The sequence below is a fragment of the Calypte anna genome, chromosome 3, assembly GCF_003957555.1.
Source record: "Calypte anna isolate BGI_N300 chromosome 3, bCalAnn1_v1.p, whole genome shotgun sequence".
NCBI lineage: Eukaryota > Metazoa > Chordata > Aves > Apodiformes > Trochilidae > Calypte > Calypte anna.
In genome coordinates this window covers 113,750,453-113,773,781 of record NC_044246.1, presented here as the reverse complement: position 1 = coordinate 113,773,781, position 23,329 = coordinate 113,750,453, and the positions used below count along the sequence as shown (strand labels likewise).

Sequence of the window (23,329 nt, the reverse complement as noted above, 5' to 3'; positions counted from 1 at the left end):
GTATGAAATGGTGACTTGAAAATAAAGCAGTGATGGATAAGGAGCAAAAAAATGTAGCATAACACTTATTACTGCTGGTCCTAAATACAGGAGCTGCTTTTTATAGAAACTTTTTTAATGGTGTCTGTAATAAGATAAACAAGAAGCACTTGGGTTGGGCTCTGTATAAATAATCTCCTACTGATAAGAAAAATGACAGTATAAACAGGAGCTAATAATAGTTCCTGCTGAATTTCCTATCTTGTTATTTGAAGCTGCTTTTAACATAGCTGCAGCTTACTTGGGGGGTCTGTATTTAGCCCTACATGTGGTGGGGGAGTTGCCACATTTTTATCAACAATGATTTGGAATCATGCACTGCAGTTTTGCTTTAAGTGCCACCAGAATTCTACCTGGCTACCAAGTAAGTTGTGGTTAGAAGGCAAAGGATGAAGAGATAAATACCTCTTAATATCTAAACTTTTAGTAAGAGATGCTGTCTCTGAGCTTCCAAATCTAGATGGAAGGTGGGGAAATGCTTTCAGAGTCTCATGTCTTCCTCTTCTGTATTACAGTATAGGAGAGAGGGAGGAGTATGGATAGATGAGCCCTTTGCAGCCAGCATAACTGCTTTGATGGATGATGCTTCTGCATGTCCTGGAAATCCTACCTTTTCCATTTTTTACACATAAGGAGTGAAGGGACAAAAAAACACCAAAAAACACCTTGCTTTCTTGAGATCACATCTATGGCAGAGCAGGAATTTGAGTTCCTATTCCTCAGTTCCTAGGCTAATACTATAAAAACTAATCCACCATTTAAAAACACCACCAAGAAAACCAAACCACCAAAAAAACCCCCAAAACATGAACAATAAAATGCAGAGGTCATTTAAAACTAAAATAACAAAACCAAGGTAACACAGAGCTTTGTAGTGTGCAGTGTTCTAACATTCCTGATTATTCTTCTTGCACAGCCTTGTCCTTCTGTCTTAATTGATATGAGATCTTCAGGATTTAGCTTTATGTAATGCTGAACACACACAGCATCTTGTGCAGTGGAGGGCAGCCTTGAAGCACTGCTGTAACATAAATAAAACCCCTTAAGGTTTGGAAGCTACACACAGGGATGCTGAGCAAATGCAAATCCAGCCAAATGAAACTTAACTAGTTCCATTGTGAAGAGAATGCCAGAAAATTACTGAATTACTGATCATCTGAAACTGGATTTTAAAAAACATGTTCTTTTTCTTTTTAATATATGCTCATGACAACACAGGGAAAGATTTGTTTTTCCAGGATTTTGATCTTTGCAGGTTTTCTGTAAGCAAGCTTTGCTAATCTCCTAAATTGATAGATGTCCTTTGAAAGCAGGTATTATATGAATCTAGGACTTTGCTTACAAACTGAAGAACTAAAGCACAGTCAGTTACTTTCTTCTCTAAATCTGACGTATTCCAGGTGCTTCTAAAAACTGCCTCTCAAAGAAACATTAAAGAAATGCAAAGTAGAGTCACAGTACAAATCTATCTGTGAAGGTGAAAACCAGTTACCAAAGACTTGATGAATAAAAGTTTTGAGGGTTGTAAGTGGATTTCTACTGCAGGTACCAGTTGCTTTCTCTTGGTGATGCATTTTACCATTTCTTTTATGTATTTGAAAGGGAAAAAATTCCCAAAATAATTTCTGGAGGAGAGGAGAGTGCAGCTGGCCAGGGGAATTTGGGTGTACTTCATTCTGTTCATAGTTAGGAAGTGTAACCTGCCATGGGTAGGAGCAACATGGAACACAAGAAGTCATCAGTTGAACTGCTCTCATCCTGTGTGATTGCCACTGCTTTTTTCAGTATTTTCAGTGAGAAAAGTAATTGTGCTCATTCCAATGCACTCCTGTCCCTGCTGATGCTGAGCCCAGAGGATGGCAGCCTTCCTTGAGGGCTGTGATTCAGATGAAGACTGAATTTCCTCAAGACAGCTGGATTTTTCAGAACTCCTGAGAACTTACTTCATTAATCTGCCTCTGGCAGCAGGATGATTTCTTTTTATCCTGCCAGTGCAATTTCCTAAGGTAGCATGAGTACAGCCAGTGTGACAGGATGGCACTGGTGGCAAGACTAGTCACTGGCCCTCTGTGTCAACTGTGTAAACGTCACTTGAGATGCAAGAATCTCTGACATGACAATCTGGGGTCAGGTTGGGGTTTTTTTTTTTATTTTTTGGTTTGTTTTTTTTTTTTAATTGAAAGGATCAAAGGATGGCTTTGTGATTAAGACACTGTAGGAGATCTCTAGGAGATCTGCTGCTACTGAATTTGCATGTGACCTTGAATCAGTCAGGCTGCTGGAATATGCAGTTTTGGGACCTCTAAACCAAGCTGATGTACAGGTGAAACATAAAAAATATCTTAAAAAGAGAGGAGTAATTTAGGTAGAAAAAACCTTAAGGACGCTCACCTGTCATTACAGATCAAAAAGTAAGGAGAATAATAAAAAAAAAAGGAGAGAATGATAGGGAATGGGGCTTCAAAAGAGGTCATCCAGCATGTTCCTGCAACCAAAACCAAGGTCAGATGCCTAAGCAATATCTGACATGTTGTCTGGGTTTGCAGCATTGCTCTAGAAGTCTGCTGGCCAAGGAGCAAACTGGGCTGTGGGCTCTTTGCTGATACAGAAAACACCATGGGCTGCAGTGTCCCTTCTTGAGATACCATAGTCAAATAATAGTGTCCTGAGAATTTATAATTCATTTATTGAATCTGTACATCTCAGTGTCCTTTAGAATCATGGTTTGGGTTGGAAGGGACCTTAAAGCTCATCCAGTTCCAACTGCATGGGCAGGGACACCTCCCACTTGGATGCTCCAAGCCCCATCCAACCTGGGCTGAGACACTGCCAGGGATGGGGCAGCCACAGCTTCCTTGGGCAACCTGTTCCAGTGTCTCACCACCCTCAGAAGAAAGAATTTTTTCCTCATGTCCAACCTGATTTTCCCTTCTAGTGTGAAACCATTTCCCTTTGTAGTCTCTCCTCACAAAGCTCTGTTTTGCAGCAGGACCTTTCCAAACTCTGAAGACTCACAATGAGTCAAATGTGGCCATGGCAATCCTCAGCTTGAGCCTTCTGGCTCCTGTCCCTTTGCTTTGTCTCAAGCACATTGTGTGGAGTGGGTAACATCTGTACCACTTTCTGACAGTATCAGGCAGCCTCTTGAGCAGAATTTGGATTTTCCACTCCGTGACTCTTGTCAAAGATCCTTCATCTCTATTTATAATTTTTATCTAATAATGCTTTTGCTTTTGTAGCTTACGTTGTTGCTCAAACACTCAGCAGACACTAATTCAGTGCACTAAGTGTAAGTGGACTGTAGTAAAGAAGGAAATTAATGGTGCTGTTACCCATTGATTAATAGGAGCCATACAGCCCAAAGCAGTGAGACACAAACATTTGCATCCCACAGCACTGTGCTAAAGCAAAGGCTTTTATAATTCACAGTAGCAGGTGAAGAGCTACAAATTTTCAAAACTTTGTCTCTTCACTGGCATCCAGAGACCATGATTTCTACCAGACTGAAGCCTTTTTTCAGACTGGAGAGTTGTAGCAACTTGTATTGACTTCTTCTGCTGTTAACTTAGATGCTTCCACAGTTCCTTGATGTAAACTTGGCAGAGCCTAAGGTTTGTGTTTGGTTGAATAATTCCACTTCCCTACTACTGTAAACTCAATTATATCCCAGTGTGGGCCCTGGGGGTTGTCAGCTCTTGACTGCTCCAGCTGTTCCTGAACACTTTCAGCTCTGGGGCAAAGGCAGTCTCAGGGTATGGATAGTAAGAATCAAGAGATGTGCAGGAAACCAAACCAAACCAGGGTATGATTTGTGGACAGAGCTCTGGTGAATAGCAGTAAGCTTCTGGACTCAAAACACTATCTCTTTTTCCCAGGATAACTTCATAGCCTCTGGAATTTTGTATAAGGAAGAACAGTAAAGAGCATAAATCCTGTGATTTAAAAAATCTGCTTGGAGTAAACCCACCTGAATATGACACCTGAGAGTCAAGTTTAATCATTTTAAAGTTAACCACCTTCAGTGTTCCATGAAAAAAACAACAACAAAAAAAAAGCACAGTAAAACCAACCCCCATATTGTACATGATAAAACTGCAGGGGGTTGTTTGCCATGAGTTAAATTTGATTATGAGATCTTATAAAGCTTTGATGCAGCTCAAGAGGGGAGATGTAGTTTGGTGTCTGTGTGAAAAGCTTCTACCTGCTCAGTGTTAGCACCAAGCAGGTGGTGGTACAGGTGTTCAGCAGGATCTTGTTACTTGGAGCACCTCCTAAAACTTCAGCTCTCAGGAGAGTTGAGGAGTTGTTAACCCTTTCTGGTATCTGAAGAGCAGAGGGAATCCTCTCACCTGAAGTACTGCTGCAGTTATTCAACAAACTCTGTATTTGTTGGCATTTTTAAATGAACCTACAGTTCACCTGTTTTGCTCTTTTAAGCCTCTTGCTGTATTTGCTTCCTCTCCTAATCACATCTTTTCCCTTTCTGCATTGATCCTTCATTCAATGTCATTCTTTGTAAAGAACTGTAATTACTTCCAGGGTTTGGGTTTTTTCCCCTCTTTTACTGTTTTTTAGAAGTGTTGCTTTAAAAACTCTGGAACTTTGTCCCTTGCCTGGACACCTAGGGCTTAAATCCTGCTTTGCTGACAGGCAGCTGCCTTTTCTGGTTTGTTTTCTGGCTGTTGGTACAGCTGCTGCCAGTTGCCTTGCTCCATTTTTGAGCTGATTTGATCTATATCACGTAAGCTTCTGTGTTTATCTCCCTTCCTATTCAAGCATTGACTGGTAATGATCTCCTCATTATCATTATTTATGTGTAACAGTGGGTAAGGAACTTGTTCCCATTCCAAAGATGAAGAAATTCAAGAATCAGGGAAGTTGTGGACAATTAAAGTCAGTGGTAGATTTGAGGTCCCAGTTTGAACCCTCTTTGCTGGTAGGTTAATTGTGCTGGTTCCAGGAGGTACCTTGAGGATGGTTGTAAATAACAAGAGAGAGAAATTCAAGCAGTTGGGGATGGGGAGGGGAAGCTTGAACTCTACTTTTGTTGTGATTGTGAGTTCCTGGGCTTTGTAAGGCAATAGTTTTTATCAGTATATAAACCACTTTAAAATGTTTTAAAAAGAACAAGTTTTCTCTTCTTCTTTCTCCCTTTTTTTTTTTGTTTTGTTTTGTTTTGTTCTGTTTTTTGTTTTGTTTTTTTTTTACAGGGATCAGTCAGAGCCGGATCTCCCATTGGCTGTTGCAGCAGGGCTCAGACCTGAGTGAACAAAAGAAAAGGGCATTTTACAGATGGTACCAACTTGAGAAGACAAATCCTGGTAAACAAATACAGCCTAAACATCTCTCACTGGTTTATTTATGGAAAAAGAAGCCTTTTGTCACTGGTTTTAATTATCACTGGTCGTTTACTTCTTGATCTGGTTGTACTGAAGAGGTTTTCCCTCTGACCAGTTGACTTTTTAGGAGGGTAGGAACAAATCTGTGCTTTGGTTTGCAGCAAAGGGTCTGGAGCTGACTGGTCCACAGCTTCTCCATCCCAGTTACCTGCCTGTTCCTCACCAGTAGGTAACTCTGGGAATTAGGAGCAGTCAGTGAAGCTGCAGTCAACTAAGATGAAATAAATGCTGAGGTGCTTAAGAATGAAGAAATAAAAAGCATGAATAATGGCTCGTAATGTAAAGTTGCAGCAACACCCACCCTGCCCCCATTTTGGCACAGAGGAACTTTGGAGTAATTTTAGAAGGTTTGGGGTTGAATCTTAAACTCATGGATGGGTTGCAGTGATAAGCTGGAGATGTCTCTCTCAAATCCCACCTGCTTCTCCAAATCTCAGAATGAAATATGAATATGAAATATGAAAAGAGAAGTAAACCTCCTCGTTATCTGTAACCTGCAATCCTCAAAATGACAGTTGAATTAATTCCTTTGCATTGTTCTTCTCCATAGATTTTGTTTGACCACAGTTTGTAGTTTTCCCTTGAGCAATTTTAATGTAAAGATCAAAATATTTACATTTAATTTCCTTTAAACAATGGCCTGATTAAATTAACTGTGGTTGTTTTAAGGAATTTAAGACTCAGGCTCTCCAGTGTGAATTTGGCTTCGATATCTAGAATTATATTAGGAAAATTCCAGTGAAAACAAATCCTCAAAATTTCTGCTTGGTGTATAAGCTGAAAATCAAGAGGCTCCAGCTGTCACTTGGCCTCAGAATACTTTAGTTTAGAGTTGGGTGGGTTCAAAGCCACAGCCAAGCTTGTCCTTTCTGTTAAGCATCTAGAAAATATATTTAAATAAAGGATATGCCAAGGGTTGTGAGGGGTTGGCAAGCTGCAGGGATCACCACAAACCCTTGATTTTGCAGTGGCTGGAGCTGTCATAGTAAAGATCAGCAAAGATATTGGGTACAGCCAATCAGTACCAGCTGCTTTGAAAGCCTCAGGTTGTACCCTACAAAGTTATTCTTCTTGGCCATTTGCCTTTGATGGGGAGGTGTTGCCTCCAAACCAGTGGAGAGAACTGGAAAGTGTATTTTGGAAAAAAAAAAAAAAACCTCAGAAGTCCTCTTCCAGTGATGAAAACTGCTGTGTGGATCTTTCCTACAGCCTTGCATCTTTATCAGTACTGTTTGGAGCTGTTAAAGAAATAGTATTCTGTGCTGGGATTACAAAAGCCAAGTCAAACTCAGTGCTAGATCTTTACTTTTTCCCCTTAACTTTCTTTCCCCTTGTCCACAAGCTCACATCTTGCTTGTCCTTTCACTCTTGAGAAGTGTTGAAGGAAGGGAAGACTTAGCAGCACTGAAGGTTATGGCTGGGAGTGAAATGAAGCAGTGTTAACCTCTACTTTTTTGATGTGCTGTCTTGGTCACTTGTCCTTAAACACACATGGAAAAATTTCTTGGAAGAATGGTGGTTTGAGTTTAACCTTTTTTCAGCTAGAAGTCTCTGATACAGCATTTTTGAAAGTGTAAAAGGCAAATTGGCTCCACTGCCTGTGCCAAGGGATTATTTGGATGCACTTCAATTCCCTTAAGAACCAAATAACATTTAATTTCTTTTGAGATGCTGAGGGGAAGGGAAGAACCCTCAGTTTTCCCCACAGCTGTTGGAAAAATCTGCTTGAGGAAAATGGTTGTGTTATTTAATGTAGGATAATCCACTGCTTTTTTTGATGTCTACTACACTGCAGGTCAGACTGGCAAGCCAAGAATTATTCCCATGTGTGTGTGCAAGTGAATACAGTTTATTAAAGAAGGTACCAACCTTGTCCAGAGCATCCTGGATTTAAATTACTGTTACAAACCCAATTTGGAGCCTTTAAGTTTGATACTACTTAGAGTATCCTGTGATTTGTAGACTTGAGTAGACATTCTACTGCCTTCTTTTAAGTCACAAAATGAGGAAGTCAGTAGAGCCTTGTGCCATGGTCCCAAAGAAGTGATGCCATCACTGCACTCTGTAGAATTTAAGTTTCTTCTCCTTTGAAGAAGCTTAAGAGAGCATGAGGGTTTTCTTGGTTTTTTCTCACTTACTAGGAAGGGACATTTGGCTTTCTCTTCTCATATATCCCATCTTTTCCAACTCCATCTGCTGGGAATAAACTCTGGATCTTTCTCCTTTTATTGAAGGTCTCCTGGTGCAGAAGCATCTATGTGTTTGAGTTAACAATGGGCAAAGTGAGGTCTCTGGGAACTTCTTAGTTTCCCCATTTCTTTTAATTCCTTATTTTGGAAACGGCATCTTCAAAGTCCATTTTCAAGCTGAATTTGTTTGTGTAGTAATAGCAAGAAAAAACTTCAAATTGAAGCAGTTTTGGAAGGACTAGGACACCAGATATCATCAATTTATGAACTGTAAAGAAAGAGTAGTTCTTCCCTGAGGCAAGGACTGGGGGTCACTTGGCAGACATGGTTTCTTTCCTAGGCTTTGCCAGGTTTTTTTCTATGACTCTTTGCAGATGTTTTCACTGTTGCACCTCACTTTCCTGTCTCCTAGATAAAGATGAGACCTTTTTTTTGTGTATGACATCTCAGCCTTGCCTGTAAGGTCCTCACAGCAGGTCCTGACACCGTGCTCACGCACTGCACCCAGCCAGAAGTTTCCAGTTATACTGGGGACAAAAGATGACTTACAAATACATGAAAATATTTTTATTATGATTTTTTGGAAATAATAATAACACTTTGAATCATCCACACACAGTTCTGCATCTGCTAAGCAAAAAACTTTGTGTTGTGGAGCCTTAGGGCAGTTTTGAGATGTTGCTGCTGTTGAGACATTGCTGGATGTTGCTCCTGTACAGAAAAAACTCAGCAATTTCATCACCTTCATTATTTGCCAGCTTGCTTGGGCCCCTCTAATGTGCTGTTTGTTGTTTGCTTGGGTTTGATTGCTTATTTGCATTATTTGCATTGTAGTTTCTGTGTTTCTCCTGTCTTGGGCAGAGGTTCAGGCAGCAGCAGACTGCAACACGTGGCAAAAGAGACTTAAAAGTCTCAACCCCCACCACTGCTTTCCCTGCTGTATGCAAGAATCTTCTTCAAAAATTTCTTGATCAGTTGTTTTCCTGGTAGGAATGATGTCAGAGTTAATAGCAATGCTCAGAATTCCACTGTGCTTGTAAACCTTTTCTGGAAACATTCCCAACTTAGGGTGAAAGGCAGTTTTTTGTTTGTTTGTTTAGCAAGGCAGTGCAAATGCTGGTGTTTGAAAGGTCTTTAATCCGATTATTAAGGGATGCTTTTCATTTAGATCAGCCTTTTTTTTGGACAGGCACCACATCTCTTGTGTTTTGTAGAAGGCTGAGAGAATTTTGGCAGTAGATAAATAGTATATGTTTCAGGAGCTGGTATGTGAGTGTGTAAAGGTCTATAATGTACAGATTTATTTTTATTTTTCAGGACCCATGGGTTTTAAATAAATAAATATTTCTTTTTACACTGGTAGCTGTTAGCCTGATTAGTTTGGCTGGCACTGAGTCTTGGACAATGAGGAAAGTTTGTTATAGAGTTAACTTCAGCATGTCTTTTCCCTCTGTCTACTGCAAACTGAAGCTGGCACCCAGAAATGATGTCTTGAAGTTACAGATGGATACAGACTGCTTCCATTTAGGCTGGATATTTATTTCTTCCAGTCTTCTGTAATAGGAAGGCAGCTGTGGTCACCTTGGAGAAAAACATGTGCTGTTCCTCCTTGAAAGATAGGTGGTTATTATCAAGATGTAGCATCTCTTGTGTTATTCCCTTGGGAGTTCTTCTTTAGCTTTAAAAGTAAGGCCTACAAAACAAAACAAAAATTAAAATAAAAAACTCAGGGGCTGGATATCCCACAAGGTTTGCACTGGAAACATTATTGTTGGTATTTTACTGTTTTATAGAGCTGTATGGAAAGTAGTCCCTACTCTGATCCATTCCATCCAAGCAGTGAGCTCTGTAGGGAACCTTTTGCTGTGCAGGCTGCTGATTCAAATCCAGCCTGGCTCAGGAGTTACTGAAAGGTGTTTATCATCTGATCTCAGGTCAGTCTGGTTAAAAATAAAGTGTGACATCTGTTCTTATCACTACAATACATGCCAGGTACTTGCTGCAAAGATTTGCCAGTAAATGGTGTCTTGGAGCAGGGAGATGGCCTGAGGCTTGCTCCAACCATTCCCTTCATCACCCCTGGATGGCAGGGCCTTTCCCAGCATGTGATGTGGATCAGCCATTGTATGTGATGCTTTTAAAGGTCTTCTCCTTCAGGATAGTGCCTGGGCTGTGCTGAGAGAAGACAAGCCTTTGCCACGTGGAGTTTTGAGTACAGAGATAGCTGCAGTCCTGTTGGAGAGCACCTTTCTTGCCTTCTCTCCTCAAAAAACCCACCCTGCAGCATCCTCAGATCCAGGCTGTGCATTTGAGGAAAGTCTGGCTTGCACAAAGGAAATTCTGTGTTGTTGCAAAAGGTACTCAGGCCTGGCAGGTAGTGAGAAATGTCACTTGTCTTCCCCTTGTAGATGTCTTGTTTTTTGATTCATGTAGCTAAGATGCAAATTCATACTCACATTTAAGAAGCTGAGCTTCTTAAAAGCTGTTTAAGGGGTTTTTTAGAAAGAATCTGACCTGGTAACTAGGGTGTAACTTACTAAGTTGTAAAGAAGTGGAGCTGGGTGGTAAGAAGATTGCCACAAAGCTTTAGAACAGCAGAATAAATAAGATCCCCAAGTGCTCACTTAAAAAAGCTCCATAGTTACCTTATCATCCCTATCTCTTACCTTAATGTCAGACATCACTGATGTTTGTATCCCCTCCCTGTGAAATCAAGTCCTTAGGCAGGGAAAGTAGATTGCTAAGACAATGCAGGGCAAGCTGATTCCTTGTTTCCCTGCTTCTTTTTAAATTTTTCTTGAACCTTTTTTAATTTTTGAAGTGTATTTAAAGCCTGTCAACTTGATACTGACTCAGACCTCTAAACTATGCAAGTACTACTAGAAAGAGCAGATAAGAAACTTCCCTGGAAAGGGCCTCCCAGTAAGTTGGTAATGTAGGAAATACTTCATGTGTCACTTAAATTAAGTAATCTGTGCAGGCTTGTGAGCTGGAAATGGTAAAAGTCACCATCTGCTGTGTGTGTAAGGCAGAGATTGTGGGCTTCACTTCCTATAGACTTCTCCTGGGTAATATTTTTAAATTATTTTGGGTTTCACTACCCAACACAGATGCAAGCCCCTGCCAGTAAGGAAAATACTCATTGTGCATTTCTGGAAAGGAACACAGCCAAAGTCATAAATAGCTTATTTCTTGCTTTTTAACTGTAGGAATTTGCTTCTTGTTTAGGCTCCTAAGTTCCCTTAAACCTTTTACTCAGTTTTAAATTAAACAAGCCTTGTCATTTCACTAACACATTATGTTTTTATGATTAAATCCTAACCATTCTGAGCAAGACTCTCTCCAGAGGGATTTGCTGCCTCAGCCCTGATTTTACATGTCTGCAATACTGTGTTCCTCCTGTGAGCAGAGCTGCCTCCTTCTCTTGGATCTTCCCAGCCTGACATGAATCCAGTTGAGCTCAGTATGCATATGGGATATAGGTGGTGATTTATCTTTTCATACAACTGGGTTGTTGGTTTTTTTTTTTTTATTTTTTTTGCACACAAGAACAGCTATTTCTTTCCTCCAGGAGAATTCACTGAGCACAAAGCTGTCCTTCAGAACAGTTTACATGCTAATGTCTTATACCAGGTTCCCATCCTCACCAAAGGGTATATGAAAGATCAGTCTCCCAGTGTCTCTTGATTTATTAACTGAGAGGCTGTTGTGGAGAGAATGAGGGGTGAGTTTCAAAGGGCCTTTCCTCAAGGCATGGTGCCAAGTCCTGTTTCTTGCTTGATGCTTTCCAGCTCAGCCTTCATGAAAAGAAAAATATATCCATAGAAGGGGGACAGAAGAGGAAAGGTGTGATGTTAATCTTCTTTCAGTGATTTTTTTAGGCAACCTGGCACTCAGGATCCAGCCTTTGCTCAGATCACAGGGTGTGTTTCTTCTGGTGGAGCTATTTTAAGTGTTTACTCAGCTCTTCAGACACATGGAAATACCTTCGGTATAAATTTACTTTTTGCTTCCTGAGGCTGTTGTACAATTATATAGAAACCTGCTATTTCCCAGTTTGTGGCAGAAGAGGTAGCAGAGCAATGTAAATAAATCCCAGCCAGAGCACAGCTCACCCTTAACTGTAACTTTTCCTCCAAACCCATCAGCTCAGCTCTGGCTCCCTGATTTCCATGCTCACCTGATACTTCACTGGCTTGGAGGTTGGGGATGGGAACTCTTAGCTGGCTTTGTGTATCTTTAAGGTGTCTTTGTTTGCTAATGCTTTACTTTTTTTAGTCTCAGTGGTTTCATCATCTGTCTTGTCTTTTTTTCACGAGCAGGAGTGAGAAAATGGGCATGATTTTTAATCCACTAGCAAACACACTATTTATCATTCTTAGGGGCCACGTTAAGCATGAGACCCGCTCCTATCCCAATAGAAGAGCCAGAATGGAGACAGACACCTCCCCCAGTCACAGCTACCTCTGGGACCTTCAGACTACGGAGAGGCAGTCGGTTCACATGGAGAAAGGAGTGCCTGGCTGTTATGGAAAGGTATGTCACTTGGGGCTTGTGGAGATGGGCATTTAAAAGCCAATACCAGTGTCCTTTTTCCTGCTCTGGTGAACACCGCCTTCGTTTTCATGGATGTGCTTCAGCATGGTGCAAGTTAATAACAGTGTGATAATTTGGTTCTCAATGATAGAGTAGCAGTAGGTATTTCACCCCTTTTGTTGGTTAAAAAGATGTTACACTCCTCTGGACAATATCCCAGTTTTTGTAGCTTCTAAGACTTGTCCTTAGTGCAATCAGAGAGTATCGGTGTTCAGTTCTTCCTTTGCTTTTGCAGGAACCTTTCCATCTAGCCTCATCCAGGCTCTGTCTTGGTGGGGGTCTACATGCTCTTTACAATCTGCATTCCTCTTTCCCAGTTTACTGATTTGTTTACTCATTTGTGTTGGGTTACTTCATAATTGATACTGGCATTTCGGCAGCACTATAATTGTTGAGGATGCAGAACTTCGCCTAACAAGCAGTAGACTCCTGGTCCAAAAAGGCTCTTAAACCCTTTTACATGAGCAGGGAACAGTACAGAGCAAAGTGGATCTTTCAAATACATATGCAGAATGGCAGGTGATCATTAGAGCTCTCAGCTCTTCCAGTCCTGCAGAGACGAAGCACTCTGAGCCTGCTATCCTGGCTGCTGGTGTGCTTTGCCTTTCCTTCTGCTTACAGCAATGTCTCTGTTGTGGATAATATTGTGTAATAGAAAAGGACTAGGGAACTCGAGTGAAGTTTAGGGATGAATGCTTATTGCTGTTAAGGGCTAAATGATTGGGAGGAGTTTTCTTCCTGTGAGGAACCTCCTTCCCATGAAAGCACCAGGTAACTCCATGTGTGTCCTGTGCTTCTCTGGTTTGCAGCTCCACTGAGTCCTTTTGCCAGCAGATTTTTAGGATGTGCTTCTGCTCTGCCTGTAAAGCCTCTCTTTTCTTTTGCTTGTGTGAGGAACTAAGGAGGAGCCATAGAGTGTCTCCTTTTGCATAAGCTAAGACCAAAATCCTGAGCTCCCTCAGGAGCCTTTATACACACAAGGTGGACACATGGGCTCTTTGCAGGGCTGAGAGCAGTCACTAAGCATTTGTTTCTATCTCCTCCCCTGGCACAGCACTGAAGTTTTCAGATTTGGCTGAATGTTTCCCCTGAGGAAATAATGCAAATGCTTGAAATCTGTTCCACTTGGCTAGACCCAACTGAAGCAAAGTCCTGAAATTGGGTAGTGCAGGAGACTGTGGTTTACTGGTGTTGTCTTTCAGTGATCTCCACAGGAGCTTTAGCACTTCAGAGTCCTCGTGTGGCTGTCCTGGGTGCAGTGTGGAGAATGACAAAGATACTACAGCTCATGTACCTTCAGGACCTTCATGTACCTCATGTACCTTCAGGCCAATACCATCTCCTTATTAATCCCTCTGTGTGTGAAATATTTAGTTGCTTTGAAGTAGAACTGTTGCTCTTTGGTCATGGGTGCTTTCCTTCTTGGTTTCTGTCCAGCTTGGAGTGTGATAACTGCTCTTACTTGCTGTTTGAATCATGGTGGTGCTTTCCACTCCGTTGTGTTTGGTCATGAGGAAACACAGCAGAAAGAGAAAGCTGAGCAAGTAGGCACAAACCTCTCTCCCTTTAAATCTTTCTTACATCCAGGGACAATCTCAAGAAGACAACCTGTGATGGTTTGGTGTGTGCCCATTTAGGAAGATGTGAGATTTGGTGTTGTGTCTAGAAAGGAGCAGGCTGACACTGAAAACCATCCAGTTGTCTATGCAGATACAGAATTACTTGATCTGGTTTTTTCTTTCTTCTTTGTCATTCCTGGTTTTGTTTCCTGTCTTGTGCTCTCTGAGGTCTTTGCTGCTGGGATTTTCTTTTTACTCTGCTGGTAAATGGAGACATCTGCCACTTTGCCTTAGTTCTGACTTTTGGTATTAATTTGCAAAGCTCTCACTGGGTCACTGGATGCACTGAAGTTCCCAGCCTTGCATTTAGGTACTGGGAAGTACCACTGAGAAGTTTCACTTCAGGCAAGAGTAGAGTTAAATGGTAAAAGCTTTGGACAAAATTACACCATAAAGCAAGTTAGGAATAGGGGTGTTTACCTGTTTAATAGGCCTAGTTGAGCTGTAAGGATGAGCTGGTTTAAGTGACAAGTTTTGAAAGAGTGGGAGCAAAACACTCTCTTGGGAGCCCTAGGGACAAATAATTTCACTTACAAGTCACTGGATTCTTCCAGACTCATAACAGCAGCCAGGATGAAGGTAACCAGAGCCCTGGCTGTCTGGCCTCAGCAGATCAGGTTCACTTGATGCCATAGGGTCAGGAATAAGCATTTGTCCCACTAAAATGGTGTATGGCATTGTATGGGGTCTGGTGCCATTTATCTGCTAATTTACATTTTCCTCTAAAGGATTAAGTTTTAGCTGGGAGTGGAGGCATCCTACTCAGTTTAATGAGCTGTTTAATTAAATGCAAGTTTCATTGCATTCTCTCTATGTGTCCTGCAGCATCTTGGTGTGGTGGTGTTGCATGCAGGGGTTTAGCTACCTAGTTTTGAGGATTTTTTTTAGTTGGGAACCTCAGGAAAGTGCTTGCTCATTGAGGCTTCTAGCTCATCAGCAATAAGCAGCAGAGATCCTGGACAATTCCCTCCCAGTGATACAACTCCTGGGTGCTTCTCTCTCTCTGGCTGCAGAGGAGGAACCTTCTGCAATTAGCCCCAACGTTGGTAATTTAGTTAAATTAATTAGTTAAATGCCTTTAGAAGGTGGAATCTAGACCTTAATGGAAATTCTTATGTAGGTAATGCAGAGCTATGTCTTCCTATTAAGTTCTGGAGTGTTGCTGTAAAGCTGTATAAACATTTTTGGGGTGAGGCTCAAAGTCTCAGGCTGCTAAATGAGTTTCTTGTGATTTGTGCTTTTGACTTGGATTCAGTTGGTGAGAAATGCAGTCACTAAAAGTCAATGTGTCAGACCAGGTGAAGAATGTAAATGTGATTAGGAGCAAGCTGTCCAGCTGAAATGTTCAGCACCAGTCAGGATTTAGCTCATGAACTGAATGAAAACGGGTGAGGCTTGAAGGACTCCTTTCTCTTTTTTAAAAGAGAAAAAACTCCAATGCACTTAATTATTTATAGTGGTACCCACCTGATATAATTAAGATTATAGTTAGAGACAGCACATATACTTAAATGTCTGATGTACACAAGTGTCTGTATGCAGGGTGTGTGTATTAAAGAAACTAATTGGTTTATACTGGATTTCCAGAATGCTGCTTGTGGTTTCTGTAATTCAATTCTCCAGTCTTTACTGCTTTTTTGGAAATTCTCCCAGGGTAGTTTATTAGTTGCTAGGCTTAGATTTCGGACAAGAGATTCAGGTCTCTCTCTCACTCTCCTTTTTTTTTTTTTTTTTTAAATATATCTCCAAATATTTATGCTCTGAAGGTTAAGAGGAGCAATAGTTCCAGAAAGTAAAGTTCTATATTTAACTGCAGACTAGGTGTGGTTCAGACAACTGCAGTGCAAGCTCCCTCTTGCTGCTGTGCTACTGATATCAACCTTGACCTGTTCTCTGCTTGAGCCTCCTCCTCCTCCTGAAATTTGCTGAGTTTTGTGTGTGGTGATGTTGTTGTGTGGCTTTTCCCTCCTTTGGGAACAGAGCTAAGACTACAGTAGTCCTTTCTCTGCAAACCTGAGGTTAAACTTCAAAGCCTGTTCCTGGTTCAGTTTCATGTTCTTCTTCCTTACGTCTTGTCCCAACAATATTTTTTTTTTTTGTCGTTTTCTCTGCTTTATTCTTTTTCAACCCCTTTCATTAGAACTAAGGAACTGAAAATTCTCTTAGGGCTTTAAGATTTTCTCTTTTTTTTAATGAAGCTGTTTCTTTGGGTCTTCCTTTTTTTTTTTTTTTTTTTTTTTTAAGTGGTTGGTGCTTCTCCTTGAATCTTCTGTTGGAGTTGAGGTTTATCTTCTTTTTCAGGCAAAAAAACACCATCTAAGGTTGGCAGCAGAGTCAATGACTCTATACCCCTTTCAAGGCATTTCTGTTGAGTGCCATTAAAACCTGGGGAGGGGGAGCTGAGTGTTGTTTTTTTAAGTATATGCTTTATCCACAGATTAGATTAAATTAAAGTAACTGTAAATTCTGCTCTAAACAACATGAATAATTCATCAGTTGGAACTATTTCAGTTTGTCTTGGGAGCATGGATTTTGCTTTCTGGTGGAGGGTTATTGGGTTTGATTTCATAGGTCTGGGGTTTTTATTGTAACACTTGTCTGTACTCCTGAAGCATCCTTTTGTAAAAATGTCTTTAGATTAAATAAGTGTAGATGATAGAGATACCTATTGGCCCCATATCATAGATGGTAAAACAGAGTCAGGTGTTCCACGTGGCTTTGTGATCCAAGGCCACTTTATTCATAAGAGAAGTGGGTTTAGATTTCCCCAGATAGTGAGGATATGGTTTCATGATATAGCTGAGCTGAATTAACAGTTTGTCACCATCTCATCCTTAGGTGTTATCCTGTCTCATCCCCCTTCTCAATTCCTCCTCCTCAGTTTCCCTGCTCCCTCCACCCTGTGTTATGCCAGATCTGTTTCTTTTCTGATAAAAATACCAACCAATTCAGAAAAAAAAAAATCCTTTTTATTTCCCTTTATATTTCTGTCATTCTTTTTTTGATCTGCTTTGGTTTTTTGTTGTTTTGTTTGGGTTTTTGGTGTTTTGTTAATTTGTTTTGGTGGGGGTTTTTTGTTGGTTTTGGGATTTTTTTTCATCTTTTTGTTTGATTTGAGTTGGATGAGTTTCTGGTTTGGTTAAAGGATGTTCACACTGGTAGTTGGGCTGGCGTGATGGAAGAGGTGCCAGTCTGCCAGCAATGTTTTCTCCTAGTTTTACAGCCAAACCAGTCTCATTTGATCAGATTGTGTTCTTGTTCCTCCTTTCAAATGGGCCCAAGTTGGCGAGGAAAGTAAATTCCATGCCAGAAAAAAATCCCTGTTGTGTTTCCACTGTTAGAGATCTGATCAGAGGGCTGAGCACCTCCCTGGGAAGCCAGGCTGAGGGATTGGGCTTGTTCAGCCTGGAGAAGAGGAGGCTCCCAGGTGAGCTCAGAGCAACCTTCCAATATCTGAAGGGGCTCCAAGAAAGCTGGGGGAGGGCTTTGGACACAGGAGGGTAGGGAGAGGACAAGGGAAATGGGTTAAAACTGGAAGAGGGGAGAGTGAGGTTGGACATGAGGAGGAAATTCTTTATTTGAGGGTGCTGAGACTCTGGAACAGGTTGCCCCATCCCTGGAAACATTTCAGGTCAGTTTGTACAGAGCTCTGAGCAACCTTCTCCAGTTAAATCCCTGTACCTGGCAGGGGGGGTGGACTAAATGACCTTTACAAGTCCTTTCCAAACCAAACTGTTCTATGAGTTTCTGATTCTGTGACCCCTCATTGACTTCCCAGATGCAGACAGAAGCTCATGGAACTGTGGCTGCCCCATCCCTGGCAGTGTCTCAGCCCAGGTTGGATGGGGTTTGGAGCACCCTGGGCTGGGGGAGGTGTCCCTGCCCATGCAGGGGGGGTTGGAACTGGATGAGCTTTAAGGTCCCTTCCAACCCAACCCATTCTGTAGATGACTGGGATTTAGTGCTGTCTCCCCTCCTGAGAGAAGCACCAGCATGCCCAGTGAGTTGGGCTGGCCCAGCAGAACCCTGTGCATGGTTCTGACCCGGGGTGAGATCAGTCCTGCCACAGGTCATTAGAAATCCTTCCAGTTCTGAAAGCACCATTACTGCAGCTCCCGAGCGCCGGGGCTTCCACGGCTTCCCTGGGGAAAACAAGAGCTCTATTAGCTCCTGAAATTCAGTTAGGAAATTTTCTTAGTTAATTTCATCCCATTACTCTTAGTTACGTCTTCTAGCAGAACCTTAATACCAGCCCCATAGGGGATCTAAGTTTCCTGTGCAAGGCTTTGGAGGAGATTGAAGTTTGGGATTCATTGCCTTTCTCCCTTTTCCAGCCGCCAGCAGTAATGGCTTTCACCTCTTCCATTAGGCTGCTGCAGAAACACAACATCAGTTTCTCATCAGTATAAAAAAGGTCCAGTGCTTGGCTTGGGAGTGCTGCTCATCTTCCTTGCAGATTGCTGAGGGATGAGGAGCACTGAGGGTTCCTCTCTGCTGTCCCTGTCACCCCCAGATGCCATTGAACCTCTGGGTGACTTGGCAGTTCTCACCTATCAAATATTTACTGCCTGTTGGGGAGGCTGAGCCAAACCAAAGCAAGGATGAGCAAGATACTAAAAGCCTGGGACGTTTGGGAAGATTTGTGTTGGGCATTAGGAGGAAAAAAAAAAAAACAACTTTAGAAAAGGTTGAGCACTGAGCAGGTTACCTACAGCAATTATGGAGCATTTCTCAGGAGCAAATCAGCTGAAATCTTTCAGAATGGTTCTGCTGTACTTGAGCTCAATGCAGAGGGAAACATCAGGTGACTTTACATTATTTTCCAGCTCTTGCTGTTCTATCAGGAGGTGTTTGTTAGTCAGCAACTTGCAGTGGGAGGTTCAACTTCATTAAGTCCTTTGAGCTCCGTAGGCAGGGAGTGGTGTTTTTAGGATTTTGTTTGCTGTTCAGCCTTGTGAAATGCTTTGAGTGCAGGCACTTTGCAAAGGCATTCAGTGAAGTTCACTTTAGGATTGGGACACAGGCAAGATCTTTTTATTGTCTGAAAGTTCAAGTGGTTTGGCTCAGGGTCATTGCTGTATGTCTTCATAAAATGCAAGAGCAGCCATTTTATGCTTGCTACACACTATCTTTCTTATTTTGCATTAGATCAAGCTGTGTTCCCTCTTAGACATGCATAATATCCAAGCTTCCTATTCTAATCAGCTGTAAGCAAATCCCAGTTGTTTGGCAGATTGCATACAGTAAAATATAATGCCAGGATGTCTGCCCAAAGTGCTTGCCAGACTCTTGTCTCTTGCAAAGATCCAGCACCTAATGAGTTATTTTTTCTTCTTCAGGGAGCTCAGGTGCTTTTGTATCTTTGGGGGTTTTTTAATTTTCTTTTTTCTTTCTTTTTTTTTTTAATAGTGAAAAAAACTGTGGGAGGGGCAGCTCCTTGCAGCAGACTTCAGATAAAATTTTTGTAGCTGCCAAGGTCAAAATAACTGAAAACAACATTTGCAAAAGGAGCCTTGTCAGTCTGACCTGCCACAGCACTGTCTGGTGCAATAAACCCACAGTTTAAGAACAGGAATTCTTTTCTAGTTCTGGTACTGCTTTTCTCCAGGACCAGCTGAGACACTTCTGGATTCTGTCTCCTTGCTCATGGTGGTTAGAAGCAGGATCTCATCCTGAGATCTAACAATGTCCTCTCATAGCATCAAAGCAATTGTCACATGTATGGGGTTGGAAATCTCTGTAAATGCCCAGATGCTTTCAGTGAAGATGTAAAATGGCATCCTTGATGCTTACTGTGCAGGCTAATGGAATTTTTACTGGTTCCAGTAGCACCAGTGTGTGAGATGATATGAAAGAACCAGTTTACCTCTTAACCTATAACTTACTTCTAAGAATGTCTGTTGGTTCCTTCAGAGGTGTCCCAGCTCTTGGACCCCATATTTTGGGGCATGCCCCTGAGTGTTTCCATGTGCCCTGCTTGGTACCATCTCACCATCCCCAGCATGGAAAGCTCTCTGGGGCAGGGCACAGGGAGAGAAGGAATAGAATCAGCCTTGATTTGACCTGAGCTCCTACTAGGAGAACATCTGCATGACCTGGCAGGTGAGAAGAGCACTTAGACTCATGGAATGGGTTGGGTTGGGAGAGACCTTAAAGCTCATCCAGTTCCAACCCCCTGCATGGTCAGGGACACCTCCCCCAGCCCAGGGTGCTCCAAGCCCCATCCAACCTGGGCTGAGACACTGCCAGGGATGGGGCAGCCACAGCTTCCTTGGGCAACCTCTTCCAGTCTCTCACCACCCTCACAGGAAAGAATTTTTCCCTCATAAAAAAGAGGCACCATGAGCTGCTTAATATCTACCTAGGTCAGCCTTGTTCAAGAGCAGCTGGTATGTCCTTGGGTGCCTTTTTCACCTCCATCTTTTTGCCCCTGACACAAGGGTTGCCTTTCTGATATGTGCCAGTGGAGTTCTGGTTGTGAATGAAGCTTTGAGGCTCAGCAGTAACCCAAGTGGTGATGGTGATGATGATGATGATGGTATTTGTAATTCTTCCTACCTATCCTCTGCAGCCTGTGAGTAGTTCACATGTGGTTAGCAGTGATATGGTTGTGGAGCAAAGTTCTTATCTCCTTCCCTAATTTTTTAAAATCCTGCTATTGCAGCTGTGGGCACTCTTATTATTCACATAAATATGTAATTCCATCTAAATCCTACTAAGGTCTTCAGGGTACTTCAGGAGAACTAATTGTAGCTCATTTTATTTTATATACTAAGATGATGTGTTTAAAAACTTGGAGGTCCCTTTTGCCTGAGTATCATGAAAAAGAATTAAGAAAAAACCTTGCATTTCCCTTCCTGTGATTATTCATTGTATATATTACTATCAATCTGCTGCTTTTTTATCTCATCTCTGAACTAAGCAGTCCTTCTCTTATCTCTTCTCACATGGCAAGGCTTTTCTGGCCTCTAATAACATTCATTGTCACTCTCCTCTGGACCTTTCCTATTTCTACATTCAATTTTTAGTGACCCAGGGTAAGCAGGGACAGAACTGATTATCATATTTCCAGGGTGAATATTCCAGCTTCCACAAGCAGCTGAATCTGATTCCTTTTGTTCTCTGACCTCCAGCCTAACATCTGCTTTTTGCTGATTACTTTTGTGTATTGATTGAGAATATTTATTTATTTAATTAGCCCACAATGATATGTGTCTTTTTCCTCAACAGTTACAACTAATTCAGAACCAGTCATGCATGTGAGGAGTTTGTGCTTTTCTGTGTGCATTACTCTGCTTTTTGCAGAGATGGGAAATGTAATTCAGCCACGTGACTCTTGAGAGATTTTTGAAATTCACAGCAATTATCAGCTTTATTTGGATCCAGTATAAATAATTGACTTCCCAAAATGTTATTTAATGTAACTGTTGATGCCAATCATTTTAGGTTACTTCTCTGAGACAAGGGCTTTTCTTCTGTCCATACCCAGAGCCTGATGCACTGGACTCTCTACAGTCATGTTGAGACCTTTTAATTTCTGCTTACTGTAAGGACAGTATAAAAATGAAAGTTAAGTGTTGTGGGTTATCTCTCTGAGCTTTCCTCTGTGCCAACACCAGATTTTCTGTAACCCTTCATGGTATTCTCCTTCCTATGACTGTGTGCAGAATTCAGTATTAACAAAAAGCTCATGTTCATCAGTGGGAGGTGGCCCTGCCCATGCAGGGGGATTGGATCTTGGTGATCTTTAAGGTCCCTTCCAGCTGTAACCATTCTGTGGTTCTGTGATCACAGAGTGCCAGGTTGGAATGAACCTCAAGCATCATATGGTCCATTTTTTCTAGGTAGAAACATGGTTAAATGAGGAAAGGAGGCTCCCAGGTGAGCTCAGAGCAACCTTCCAATACCTGAAGGGGCTCCAAGAAAGCTGGGGGAGGGCTTTGGACCCGGGGGGGTAGGGAGAGGACAAGGGAAATGGGTTAAAACTGGAAGAGGGGAGATTGAGGTTGGAGATGAGGGAGAAATTCTTGAATTTGAGGGTGGGGAGATGCTGGAACAGGTTGCCCAAGGAAGCTGTGGCTGCCCCATCCCTGGCAGTGTCTCAGCCCAGGTTGGATGGGGCTTGGAGCACCCTGGGCTGGGGGAGGTGTCCCTGATCATGCAGGGGGTTGGAACTGGATGAGCTTTAAGGTCCCTTCCAACCCTTAGCATTCTGTGAGATGACCCCAGCACCTTGTCAAGCTGAGCCTTAGAAGTGTCCGGTGCTGGATAGATGGGGAGATTATTCCAATGTCCAATATATATTTATATATTAATAGCTACATCACTGTTTTCTTACCTTCTAACATCATCTCAGCAGGGAAATTCATGCCATGCCTGCCACAGGAACTCTGACCTGGACCCTGGGGCATTTGGTTTGTGTTTTTTGTAGCTGTTTTATAATGAGTGTCTGGAACAAAATTTCATATTAGAACTCTCATGAAGGTGATGGTTCTCTGGATGTGCTCTGGTGCTGGAATATAAAGTTTTCCTCTGCTGTCTCTGCATCTGTACCAAAGGAGCTTGAGACAGCATGGGGGAGCGTGCTCAGGATTTTGAGCAGGCTCCTGGGGAGCTCAGCAGGTAAGGCAGTGCCAAACAGCTCCCTGGACAATGCCAAGCACAAGTGACCATAAAGCTGTGATCATTCATTCCTCCTTTGGCTCTTTTTCAGCCTCTTTGAAGTCCTTAGGAAAAAAACTGAGACAGCCCTGACCTGCCAGGAAGGTTGTTCCAGGTCCAAGTTCAGCTAAAAAAGGCTCACAGGGAGATTTACCTCACCTGTGTGTAATGTTATCCATGGAATAAACCCACGTTAAGTGAATTACAAAATTAACTTCTTGAGTGATCTGGAAAGCATTGGGAAGGAATTAGTAATCAGGTTGGCACCTTGTCACCTCTTGCTTGGAAGCAGGGAGTGTGTGTGAGCACCAGGCAGCTCAAAGCACTCCTGGGTTTGGCCAGTTCTGGTTTTTAGAAGTATGCAGAGTGCTCCTGCTGACCCTCACTGCACCTCAGTCCAAATCTACCTCAGTGAAAGGAAATTCTCTGCCATCTGGTAACAGATGTGAGCTTTTTATACAAGTAATAAACAGAGTAATTACAAGGAGAAGTAAGGGAGCAAAATTCCCAAGTAAAACGTGTAAGTATGTAGCATCATGTATTTATAGGCTCTTGGTCAGGCTGTGGAGTGCTTTAAACAGCCTAAAAAAACGTGCTTTATCAGAGAACCATATGGGATTATACCACAAAAGTCATTGCCACATCCTAAATTTTTTCCTTGTAGTCCAGGACCTTTTTTGTTTGATTTTTCTTTTGGAACATGCGTAAGTTTTAGTTTATTTTGAATTCTGTGCTGTTCCTGAGGAGCTCTTGTCAACAGAATAGAAGGCATGGGCATGGGCAAAGAGCTTTTTTAATATGATTTCCTTATAAAGGAAAAAAAGAA

The 23,329-nt window shown here is 42.0% G+C and overlaps 1 protein-coding gene across 16 annotated transcripts in view; it reads left to right on the top strand.

Annotated features, from left to right (window-relative positions):
• HMBOX1 (homeobox containing 1) overlaps nt 1–23,329 on the top strand; it is a 123,882-nt gene that overhangs the window by 74,703 nt on the left and 25,850 nt on the right. For all 16 annotated transcript variants that reach the window (XM_030447379.1, XM_030447375.1, XM_030447368.1 and 13 more), the window contains 2 exons: nt 5,250–5,360; nt 12,010–12,163. In XM_030447379.1, coding sequence (XP_030303239.1) covers nt 5,250–5,360; nt 12,010–12,163 — 265 coding nt within the window. The remainder of the gene's footprint in view (nt 1–5,249; nt 5,361–12,009; nt 12,164–23,329) is intronic.